General features: G+C 36.5%; 1 protein-coding gene across 1 annotated transcript in view; it reads right to left on the bottom strand.

The window, feature by feature from the left end:
- The window catches only part of LOC109836488 (protein CHROMATIN REMODELING 20), a 40015-nt gene that overhangs the window by 2944 nt on the left and 23844 nt on the right, over positions 1 to 13227 (bottom strand). The window contains 9 exon segments of the mRNA XM_020404400.1: positions 1416 to 1648; positions 2181 to 2242; positions 4241 to 4379; positions 4462 to 4759; positions 4883 to 4938; positions 5032 to 5181; positions 6792 to 6933; positions 10607 to 10773; positions 12328 to 12447. Coding sequence (XP_020259989.1) covers positions 1416 to 1648; positions 2181 to 2242; positions 4241 to 4379; positions 4462 to 4759; positions 4883 to 4938; positions 5032 to 5181; positions 6792 to 6933; positions 10607 to 10773; positions 12328 to 12447 — 1367 coding nt within the window.

The raw sequence follows: 13227 nt of genomic DNA on the forward strand, positions 1-13227 counted from the left end.
ACGATCAATGCATGCACTTTGCTTGTTCATATGGAAGCACCAAAATGCTGATATCATCTTAATTTGATACCTGCTGTGACATTAAGAGTCATGCTATGGCCTTCAAGAGCAAACTCATTTTGCCGCTCAAAGAAAATTTAAGTCAGTGTGCAGATAGTGCTGGTTGCGTCAAGCTAAATTCCTAGCTCGATAATGAATTCTTTTCAGAGACTGATCATAAGACAGACCTCTTCAACATTTTAGCATCCCCTTTCCAGATTCTGTTGCAGTTGTTACACATGCTCATAGACCTTCTGGTGTACGCATATAAGGCTATAAAACAACTTGATCCAATGAAGTTCTGTTGATTCACTTTGTAAGTGGAGAAACCAAAGGATGTGCAAGACATGTCCACTTGAACTCCAAAATTCAGAAATTTGCCCAAAAATTAAGATTTTTTAAAATGGTTTTCCAATCTATCCTTGCATATATTACTGTCAGTATCTGAATTATTTCTCATGCAAATGTCAGGATATAAATGCCATTATGGTAAGCAGGCTTCAATAACCAGCAACAAGTTACCAGATATCGCTACCCACCAACAGGCTCCTAGGGTTTATGGTAAGCTCTACTGTGAATAGTGAATACGACATGCACAATTGGTAACCTGACCACTAACTGAGCCTAGCAAAAAGATTGACAGACTTCCTTGAGAGACAGGCCTGAAAACAATTAACAACAGAACAAACCTGTTGTCCTCAAGTAGGCTTGAAACTTTAAAATAATGCTTATGTTCAGCCTTCCTATTCAATCTGACTGCGCCTGCTAAAATGCAGTTGACTGAAATCAATATTTCAAAGCACATGTAAGTTTTGGGCCCCTGTTATGAGTTTTTTTTTGGTGCAGGCCTAAACAGCCCAAATTGTCCAAAGCAAAGCAAAGTGTTCCCTTGGAAACCAACAAAGCTGAACTCATACCATCTAAATCACTATAGTACTTATAGTGTTGCTAAAATCAAAGTGTGTAAAGCTTTACCTTTAAACTTTTACATGAAAATCAGAACAACTGAGATAAATCTTAGCGATCAGCCATTATCAACTTTGGAACCATAAGCTTGGTCAATTTAATTGCAAAATAGAAAGAGATGCATGTCGGGAGACATCTTTTCGGGGGGAGGGTGTCAGACAGACAATGAATATATAGGACTTAAACGAGCACATCATGTTGAAAGTATTCAAGTAAAATGTTGCCTACTTTTACAAGAAACGTTAAGCAGTCAGTAACTTATGTCATGGCTTAAGTCAGACTTCTCTAGAAAGACTAGACAATTTTTAAGCAATAAAGAAGAAAGTGAAGCAACAAAATGAACTGAATGAGTGAATGACAGGAACGTCAAAGTAACAGAAAAGGTTGCTTCTTGTAACAGTGGAACATACCTATACCAATCCTTTCCTTGCCTCCAATACTTATCCTCAATTCCTTTCCGTGGTAATCTGGAAAGAAACTGCTCTATCATATCCAGGGTTGTCAAGCTTTGACTGAAAACTAGTGCCTTGTCTCCTGCTTCTGAACTCATAGAAAGGATATCAAGTAGCAACACCATTTTACCACTATGACTAGCTTCATCATATATCTTTCCATCAATAATCTCTTCCCACCAGTCAACTTCCTGAAAGAAGAGTAATTCATGAAAATGTTAAGTGTCACTTCTTCAACAAGAATAAAGATTAATACCAAGTAATTGAAGAAGTAGTTTTACGGATGTTTTTCTCTCAGCATTTTAACAGCCAGAGATCAACAGGTGTGATGACAAACGAACATTTGTCAGACACTAATGCTCAGAAAGAATCACAACTCACTCAACTTGTCCATGTGTTCTGCTACATGAAGAACATTATAAACTCAAGTGGTTTACCACTAGAATCCAAATCTAAAAGACGTATTTTTTGTATGTGTGTGTTTCCACCTTACCAGAGAATAAATCAAGCAACATAAAACCTGCAGAGGCTATGCGCAAGTTTAGTCTTGATGTCCAGGAGATCATGTAAGCAAGCAGTGCATAATGGGAAATATGAATTTAACAAAAATCCAATAAAGAGGACTGAGAATTTAAATCAAACCCAGCTGCAGAGAAAACTGTTATATAACCAAAATATTGGAGCTGTGCGAGCATAAACACATATGCTATCTCAATATCTCACCTCATGACTGAAGATGCCGTTACTTTTTCTTGGCATCGCATCCTGCTTGGTCCCCTCTTTCTCTGTATACATATACAAAATAAGGCCCCATTAGACATTTCAAAAAAAAAATGCTACATAGGTCCCCATCTCCTCGTATCCTATTACACACTTCAACTTTTTCCTTCCTAATTTATTGAATATTTACGGATATAGTGTAATATAACTTCATATCAGTTGTATTTAATTATTCGGCTTCAACTTATCAAAGTTTGAAATCATCGTTGCTCCTAATTTGTCTGTTTGCAAAGTAGGGATGTGTTCTTGTATCTGAAGAAACTTAAGCTTCTATCTACAAACATATCGATCCCGCCCTGTATTTGTTGGCACATTTCATGCTTCTCGAGTATATTACATACCTCAAGGCATTTGAAATATTAAGATACTCACTAAGTGTCATTCATAAAAGCAAAGTGAGATGAAGGCGTGAGCTATCGGTCAGGATATCAGCAATTAAGATTCTTCTAAGGTAAAAGTTATGCAAAATGATGAATCCATAAGATTGTTTGAGGTAACAAAAGTGGAGAATAGGTAGGGAGAACAAGTTGAGATGATTTGAATATAGGTCATCCAGAACAATGATTTAAAAAGCTCCCCCCAAGCACACCAAGGCCTAATCGGAACCTAGGCCGCATGCCTAGGTACCGCCTAGGCCGTACCTTACGGGGTCTGCGCCCCTTATGTCGTGGTTGTGATTTCCTCCGTTGTCGCTTCCATCATCCTCCAACCTCCTCTGAACTCCTTTAACCTCCTCCACCAACTACAAACACCTCCAACTCCTCTCACCCTTCAGCAAACCTCTTCCATCACCACTTAAAAAATCCTCACGAAGAAGAGAAATGGATTAGATGATTACGCAGTGTTATTAAAATATTCGTGTTTTATTCTTTTACTGATACTTTGAGCATTATGCTTTTGAAATTGGGATATTATGTGACATGGACATTACTTATTGTGTTTGTGTTTCTTAGTATTTATCATAGTCTACTTATGCAGGATTGATTATGATTCAATCATTTTATTTATTTATTTATTTTGCAATTTTCTATGAATTCAAAGCATCTATTACCAACTATTGTAATTTAAAGATAAACAAATGGCAAACCACCCATGCCCTGGCTAGGCGTCTAGGCTCTACGCACAGGATCCAGCGTCTAGGTTGCTTAGCATTTTCTGTAACCTTGATCCAGAATAATAATGACCAGTGAATTACCTGACAGATTAGCGGAGGTACATGGAGGGAGTCAAAAAAGGATTGCATTACCTATGATTGTAACAACGGATATGGATTGATTCATGTAAGAGGCCCTAGGATATAAATTAAAGTCTTAGTTGTAGTTATTGTTGCATGCCCAATAATGATACTCTTTATTAACCTCCATTATGGCGTCAATAAAAAGATTTGTGGAGTGTCATATATTAGTATTGTAGGTAAGAAACAAACTGAATGAAAGAAAACACCACGCAATGTCATGGTTCATTGCCAAGGAAAGTCAGAAGATCGGCTCTGAAACCTGTAAGCACCTTAAGCTTTGTCCTAAGAGAGGTCATCATGTCAATCAGCTGACATCCTATGTTTTTGTCCTAAGAAAGTTATAGCTAGGAATTTAAATAGTTTAATGGATTATCTTCCGAGTAAGAGCTCAAATTTCCTTTCTCCAACTACGATGAATTCCTACAACGAGGATGGAGCAAATCTCACTGTAGAAAGTGACAACATTTATTGTTAAACCTTGCAGGTTAAACAAAAGGCAACACTACATCTTATACAAACAATTTACCTAGATGAAGTATTTGTCAGCTCTTATACCAGATTATCTGAAGAAGTTACTGCCAGTGAAATTCTTAACTGATGGTCGACAAAATGTAGTATATACTATAATGATGTGTTCCACCATAAACACATTTAAAAATATTTTGGCAAAAATTATATCTGACAAAATATCACATTTGCAAAATACAATCAATACAAGAAGTAGAACCATAAGAAAAAGCTTTAACCTAGAAAATTAAGAGAATACCTCCATTAAATAAGTCACCATTTTCTATATTATCATCACTAGAGCTGTCATCCACAAGAAAGTTCTCTACAGCATCTTCCCGCTTCAAGTTATATCTATGTTCTTTGGCCATTTGCAGAAGACCAGGATGGTTAAGTATCTGTTTCAAATAAGTAAAGTTCGTGAGAAGGAAGAAGAGTGCACCGCAATGTTCAAAGGTCTTTCCACAAACACAAGCATACCTGTGACAGTGTCTGGTAACAAGCAAAGAAACATCTTGTCTTTTCGGAAGAAACTTTGTCACCCGTTAACCCTCTCTCTTCTAAACACTTTCTGTACATCTTCCTTTGCAATGAAGAAAGCTTTACAGTAATCACAAAAACAGTTTTAGGAGGTAAATCATTTTTAACCACATTCATGTCCATCCGTTGTACAAAACCTTTCAATTGTTCATATAGAATGTGTGATCTTTCATTCATGAGTTTTACATCCTCTGCAGTAGAATTAGTGTGCTGTCCATTCTCTATGGGGTTCTGGAAGCTGCATGCAAATGTTATAACATGTCCAGTCTACTGATCAGTACCAACTTTTTATTTAAAGCGCAACCAAAGATTAGAAAATAGAAACAACATTACTAGGGAAAACAGAAGGCTGAAGATATACCGGTTTCTGAATTCAAGGCTACTCCCTAGGAATCCTTCTCGTACAAAATCAACCATCTGTTTCTCAAATAAGATAACAGAGTCATAACCATGATTTATTATGAACTGAACTGCTCTAGAGGTTGCTTTAATAATGAAGAAGCTTCTTACACAGTAATATTCCATTAGGTTGTTCTGCAAGGGTGATCCAGTCAAAGCAATTCTTCTCTGTGTCTTTACTTGTTTCAGTGCATAAGTGATATCAGCCTTCGCATTCTTGATCATATGTGCCTCATCACAAACAAGTATATCAGGTCCATACTGAAAAAGAATTAATTTGAAGTTAAATATGAGTCTCCCAGATCAAAAGCTTGCAGATAAGAATTAGAATGTATCTCACATCAAACATTACATTATCTACAAGAAACCAGCAAAGTAGCAAACCCAGAAACAATCACCGCAAATGATGATGGCAAAAAATTGGAACATTATGGTTGTAGGAGCTTTTTAAGCATAAAGATTGTCACCAGACCAACAAATTAATATTTGAATTTATGGAGGAATAAAACAAAAGCGGGGTATAAATAAAAACGACAAAACCTTTTTATGCCCATCCTTACGTGTTCACAAAAGAAGGTCTTCTTTCTTCATATATCTACTAACAGAATTACCAGAATAAGATGCAACTTAAATTAGCCAAAGCTACTTCCATTTCATGTCACATAATTCACATAGTAGAAGTAACAGTACAGCGCAAGAAGTGCGCATAAGCCAATAACTGCTTCAGAGGATGGGTAATCAGATGGCAGGAAAAATGTTTTTATTTAAATTCCAGGCAGGACAAATGTTTTTATTTTAATTCCACAAAAAGCAGCATTACTTCACAATATATGAAGACTAGGATCAGAATAGATCCTTATTCATAGAATAACTAGATTGCTTTATGAAATTTACTAACATCCCAGAGTTAAAACATCATTGATATTAGAGGGCGGCAATTGTTAACTCTGCATATGCTGGATAGGCACTAATGAGGACTTTTTTTTTGTGGGTGGGGTGGGTTTTTTTTTATTGGGGGGGGGGGGGGGGGGGCGGGGGGGGGGATGTCTGTTTCTTTTACTTTTCCTTGTAGTGCCGCTGATTTGGATGGAATAGGTGGCCACTAGCCAGTTTAGCATGGACACGGACCGGACTGCCTCATTCAGGCTGATTTTGGAACCAGACCTACTTACCCCTCAAAAACGCGAGCTAGAAAGCACCAGCCCAGGTCAAAAGCATGGGTTCTTTGGGCCTATGGCTGTTGCACCCAATAGATATAATTCTATCCATTGAGAGCAATGGCTTGAGAAGCCCAAAGCCGTTGGGTTGAATTGGGGGGAGCGAGAGAGGTTTGTTTATTAAATTAAAAAAAAAGCCTCTCACTCTGATTTCCCCTTCAATCTCTCAAGCCTCAGGTTGTCAAGATCTACACAACTCATTTCTCTAAGCCCCCCCCCCCCCCCCCCTACCTCCCTCACTCACTCAAGTTCTTCGCAGTCCGCTCTGGCTTCTCTTTTAAGTCTTATTTGGAGGTAACTTTAAACTTTTTAGTTTCACAAATGAATGTTGAATTTTCATCTGCACACAACCCTAGCGCTAGAGGTATCACATTAGTTTAGATCTTAACAGTGAGGAAAGAGCGTGGCTACATACTCCACTAAAAAGAAACCAAGAAGCAACAACCAAAAGAATTCTTCTATGACAATGTACTGATAAGGAGGGAAGATGATTGTATAATGTATTGATAGCATATCTGAGGCATGGCACGCTATAAAATGATAATATACTCCCAAGTCAAAGCAAAATCACATGATATAAAAAAAATTTACGTTAGCAGCATGAAAAACTCTGGGAAGACGATAAATGTCAATAGAGTCTAAATTTCTGTTAACCTGAAGTGCATGACAAATTTCATTTGCGGTGTTCCTGTCCTTCACATGCCTTCCAAGTGACAAGCTCCGGAAAGCAGAATAGCCTATCAAAAGGATCCCACCTTTATCTCTCCACTTTGCTAGATAAAATGCTCTTTGATCCCTGGTAGAAGCAATGAAGTTCATCAGATGGATAATCAGAAACTGACTATAGGTTCGCTATAATAGAACCAAATGTGAGCCAAACAATTTGAAAATTAAGCCCAAAGTCTAGGTGATCTTTGAAGGCGTTAATAATGTGATGTCCTTTTCAGACTTAAACAAAACTAAACATCCATTTGTTAGTGAACATATAATTTAACTTGTGAACACGAAGATAAGTCAAATTCCACCAACAATGGACATTGAATGGACATAACCAATTAACATTTCCTGATCTAGCCTAAATTCACGTGTCCCGCTATTACTTATTTCAGATAGTAGATACATTATTGCCAAGGTAAAATATTAATGTGCTCCCACAGTGGTCAATTCATTCAAGTCACTTGCCAATTCTAGAATGCAGAAGAGTAGATCTCAATCATCATAATGAAGGCTCTAAATCTCACACATAATATGGTAGTAAAAAAATTACAAAGCATTAAGGCAAGTGACTCGAATGATGGTCAACACTGCAGAGAAGACTCCAGAAGATGAAAGATCAACACTGCAGAGAAGACTCCAGAAGAATGAAGTAAGGTTCCATAATTAAAGATGAAAGGTCAACACTGCAGAGAAGACTCCAGAAGAATGATGGTCCATTAAAAAATTATTATTACTTATTCCGTCAGTGACCAGAAAATTATGGTCCAAACACCCATCCCAATTTTGTATAGTTGACCAAGATGAAGGTTATATCATACAGTCTGTGTCACAAAAATATCAATGTCATTAACAGTTCAACATCATTTGGGTGAACAAACATGTTAAATTCAGGTAAATTTTGATTGTGGAAACAGTAGGAAACTTCAATTAAAGCATGAATTATCCCATCATTTATGTGGCTAGGAATTTTCCTAATAACTGAAAGTTTGTCAGGATGGACAAACTTTTGAATTCCGGAATTCTCTCCCGACAACTTCAGATGTCAAGGAGCAGGCATTAGGATTTGCATGCAGTTGGCTTGGACATCTGCCTCTTTTTCAGTTCATGCTTCTAGAGGCATAGGCATCTGCATCTGCATCTGCAGACCCCGCTACTTCAAAGGAGGAGAAAAAACTGTTTAAAAACTTTTTATCTTTCAGCAGCTTTCATATGCTCAGCAAGCATAAGCTAAATAATCGTTACCGCTTGAATACTACAGCAAATGAATGATTTGCAAATAGAAATTAGAGCTTGTCAGCTAAATTTGTCTCCGGGTCCCCATAACACTGTTCTTCCATGTCGTTATGATGGAAAAGTATACAATTACAGAATCATATTATTGATAAAACAAAAACTCACTAGCATAAGAAAGTTGGTACCCAATCAAGTTGAAAGTTGAAGACAAAAGTTCTAACTTGGCAAGATGAACCGAAAAAAGAAAAGCAATGATGGACAATGCAATGAATCGTTAACTTACCAAAGTATGTATGTACCTAGAAATATGCTTAACTCCCAAAACATCAAAATTATGCACCGCACACATGTTCCTCCACATCCATGATTCATTATAAACATTAAATGAGTTTGCAGAAAACAACAGTGAAAAAGACCAGTCTGATACCAGAACTCCCCACATTAAGGACAAACAATATGACAAGTGACAACAGTCTCAAAAAGTGACTGTGACAAAGAGATCAGAGATGTTTAGCTTTTTTGCGCTTCCCCTAATTTTTGCCCTCCTAACTGTAATAGCAATCCTTCCATTTCCCAATTTTCATATAATAACAAAACTGGGAAGTGAGACAAAATACTGAGGTTAAAATAGAAGCTGAAAGCTGAAACACTTTGATCAAAATCAAAGAATCTTCACAAGATCAGTCGATCGTCTAAATCATCAAAAGAAAGTTAATCTGAGCACACTTCTTAACTACAGTTGATTGAATCCTAAGCATCCCATTGCCCATCTCACATATAAGTAAAATGGTTCAAACACAGACTAAAAAAGTTATTTTGGAAAATTGAATTTGAATGGTCCATTATGTTCTCCTCATTTTGGACAAATAAGAGCACATTTCAAAAATTAAATATTTTCAATAAAACAAGTTTTTGTTGACGCAGAGGATAGTATGTTAAGAGATAGTATTTTATAATAATAAAATTTTAGTCACCAGCAATGCTGTAAATAGCGGTGCATAGCGTCGCTATAGCGGATTTCATAGCGTTAGCGCTGACTACCGTTATGCTATCAGCAAAAGTGGTGGCAAATAGGGCCAAAACCGCTATTTGCTCGTGATTGCGGGCCATAGCGGGTTTTAGCTGTTAAAATTGCTGAATAGCAATTTTAACCACTAAAACCCGCTTGTATATGGTGAATAGATTTTATATTCTACCCAACCCAAACCCGATCCGTTTTATTATTAAAACCCTATCAGATCTAGATCTCTCTCTTCCTCTTCTTGGCTTTGATTCACAGCCACAAAAGAGAAAAAACTCTAGCTGTCGGTTCTCTCCCTCTCTCTTCAGTGCTCCCTCCACCACCTCAACCATCTCCGGTGCTCCCTCCACCATCTCCAAAGCTCTCTCCACCACCCCCACCATCTCCAATACTCCATCCACCACCTCTAGCATCTCCGGTGCACCCTCTACCATCTCTGAAGCTCTCTCCACCAGTAACATCATCTATATAAATCATCAAATATGCATTTGTAGAATTTTTAGATTTTTTTATAATTTTTCTTATTGTTTAAAATATTTAAATATATTTAAATTTAACCGCTATTTGACTATGCACTATTTGCCGCTATAGGCACAAATAGCCTTAGCGGTACCTCACCGCTATGCGACGCTATCCGCTATCGATAACATTGGTCATCAATGCTACACCACCTAAGTTCTTAAGGACCCGCAATTTCGTTATTGCTAAACAACCTTCAGTAGATATCATTTCAAACCTCAGTTATCTCCATCTCCACTCCACACTCCCTGATCTGCTACCAAATTCTTACATACGATCTACCTAGCAATTCTCAAGTCACTTTGCAGGACTATCTCTTCTAGGGTGGATATCGTCCATGCCTAACCAGAAAAGAATGCAGTGCATGAATTCAGGAAAAAAGCCAAAGGGCGAGATAACATCGATAAAGAACAAGAAGATAAGAAATGATAAGATCTGGGCTGATATGGACCCCTAAAACAAGGCATGGTGAGGGAAGAAGGCTGTATAGCCTAGTTACTCGAACTTTAGCCACACAACTAGGATTGGAAGTTGTTGAATTAATTATCAAAGTTGAGCAGTTATTCGTCTAACTATTTGCTCATATTAGATGTGAAAGATTATTTAACAGAAACAAAATATTTTCTAATATTTCTATAACTTAATAAATCAAATATGAGCATTTACATATTAATTTTGCTTGCTTAAAAAGATTTGTAGCCCTTGTCTTTATGTCCTGGCTCATAAAATACATACTATATAATGTTTTGATTCCTCTTACAGTTGTTAATCTAGGTTGTATACATATGTTGAGAGATTCAGAGGCCCAAATCCAATGAAAGTGCAACGGATTATTTCTTGACCTTATAAAATTCTCAAAGAAAAAGTGAAATAAGCATAGACATATAACACCAGCATAATAAGAGATGATGATGCATAACAAACTAAAATCAATGAAATAAAAAAAATTAAAACGTATAATGAGGATTAATATCCATACCTGGGAACATCTTCCAACAATAAGATGCGAAGAGGTTTCAACTCGACGGGTTTCCACTTTAAGAATTCATATTTCCAGTTGTGAAGTACATTCACAGGTGTAACAATAAGTGCGGTTTTTAATCCTAAATTAACTGTCCTCATGGCAGTGTACAAAAATGTGATAACCTACAATCAAAATTAGCAATTCAGGAGAATATATTGAGATAGGGAAAAAAAGTGATTTTCATGACGCAATAAGCACAAACAGTGCCAAATAAAATATTTTTCCGGCACAAACAAAAATAAAACAAAAGAATCTTCCTTCAGCAAGCATTAACTGGGCAATATTCCACAAAGAATTGGTGATTAAATTTGCTGAACAAAATAAAAGTTTCACCAGAAAACTGCAAGTGCCTTCTTCTCAGATGAAAATAGGGCCACAACAAAATGAAAAGAAATTACAGAAATTTGCAAGCTCTGAATCAGCTCCTAAAAGAGTGTTATCATACAGGTTTGACCATGTAATAGCATTTCTCACAGGTGCTAGCAAATAGCCACTGGCCAAATTGGCACTTGAAGATTGACAATACAACAAACAATTGCTGAAACGCATTACAATGTGGAGAAAAGCGAAACTGAAGCTTCATAGTGATATATCATCAGAAGGCCTTATTATACCTTTAGGGCCAGTGGCCTTGTAGACTAGAGTATAGCAAGAATGTTAGACACACAGTGCAATTGAGGCAATATCACCTCATTCAGCCCAACTCATCTATGAAACAGTGTTTTAAAAAAAGCCAAATATGTGCATGCATTTATCCAGAAAGCCAACACATACTGGAAAATTTATGGGCTTTTGAGACACTTTTAAGCCTCGAATATAAATGGGCTAACATTTACAGAGAGCTGGGACAACAGCATGAGACTTTCATGGTTGTTTGAGCGATAGAATGCTAACATTATACCTTATTAACACTTTTGCTTCCTGGAGTTGCATTAGTATGCCTTAAAAAACCACCCAACCAAGCATAAACTGCTGGATCTAATTTTGCTTTTCAATCAAATCAGTTTCATATCATCAACATGAAATAATATTCTAGGGATAACGACTACAATGTTCAATTTCAGCTAGAGCTAGAACGGCTTCCTGGTAAATTCATTTTTCATCAGTTAGCAGACAGTATCAAATAGTAACTTAGTATTCATTGTCTACAATTACAAGAAAATGTCAATCATAAGCTTGTAGTTCATATCCCCACTGAACTATTTTCATCTAATTTACTTTCACAAGAAACAAAAGAAAACAACACCATGTTCATAATTCTCTTGTAAAGTACTCAGGCCAAAGTTGAGAAAATTAACATTCATAACGAAAACAAAAAAGAAACACTGAAAAAAAACATCTATCCACTAAATTTCAGAGTCAATTTGGAAAACCAACTAATACAGATAATTCTTGCTGGCTTGTGTAAATTAAGGCACAAAAAGGGTGATGGCTATATGTGCAGTGTTAAAGCCCATACGATACTATAAGCATGAACAGCAAATTATGGAACAATACCAAGATATATTTCTTGTTCACATGTGTATGGATATAATATTTTCATTCTAGATATTCTAAAATTAAACAGAACTTCTAAGACATTTGAGCTTGACATAAAATGGAATTCAAGAATATAACATAAAGCCAAATAAAATAATGACATAAGATACATGAGTGTCTTGCATGCTACAGCAAACCTGAAAAGTTTTGCCAAGACCCATCATATGGGCCAAAATGCATCCAAGACCTTTATCCCCTGATTTCACCTTTCTTACAGACTGTATAATATTTTCCCACATAAATCTTACACCTGCAACCTGAAGTGGTAAAATATCAAACAAAAACAGTTCCAACATTAGAAATTCAGAAGAATTTGAGATAACAAAGTATTGAAATTGATAAACAAAGAAGCATTACGAGAATTATCGGTTAAGAGGTGAAATTCTAAATGGCAAATGTCAAGTACATAGCAGCCAGTAAAATAACATACCAAACAGTGGTTGCTGGAAGGTATGCCGCAACATCCAGTACATATAGGCATCATGGTCGATGAGTGATATAAACAACTATGCATATAAGCAATGATAAAATTTACATAAGGAGTATCTTAATTGTCATCTATTTAATAAAATTCTGGGACCTAAACGTAAGCATGTTACAGGAAGGCAAATTAATGACGTTGACTGAATTAAGAATAAAATAAGGATTCAAACATAGTCCACTAAAACTTATAATAAATAGGCATAAATTATAAATAAATGAATAACTGAAAATTGCAGCATTTTGTAATCCATATGCGAAATATCGTATGTAGGTCATGTAAGATAATATGCCGGATAAAACCAGATATGTAGAGAACATTGATTGCAGGGCAAAAAACAAAAAAGAAAGAGATTGCTATGGTGGGGAAGTGACTTAATATCAGAGATGGGTTGCCATACATTATGTTATGCGGGTGCCGCTGCGGGTACGAGAAACAGCAAATTTGCAAAAGGTAGGATACAGGGACACGGCTATATGTGTGTGTACGGATGGATGGATGGATGTGTGTGTGTGTAGAGAGAGAGAGAGGGATAATAATCTACATGAGATAGAGA

The sequence above is a fragment of the Asparagus officinalis genome, chromosome 4, assembly GCF_001876935.1.
Source record: "Asparagus officinalis chromosome 4, Aspof.V1, whole genome shotgun sequence".
NCBI classification, from domain to species: Eukaryota; Viridiplantae; Streptophyta; class Magnoliopsida; order Asparagales; family Asparagaceae; genus Asparagus; species Asparagus officinalis.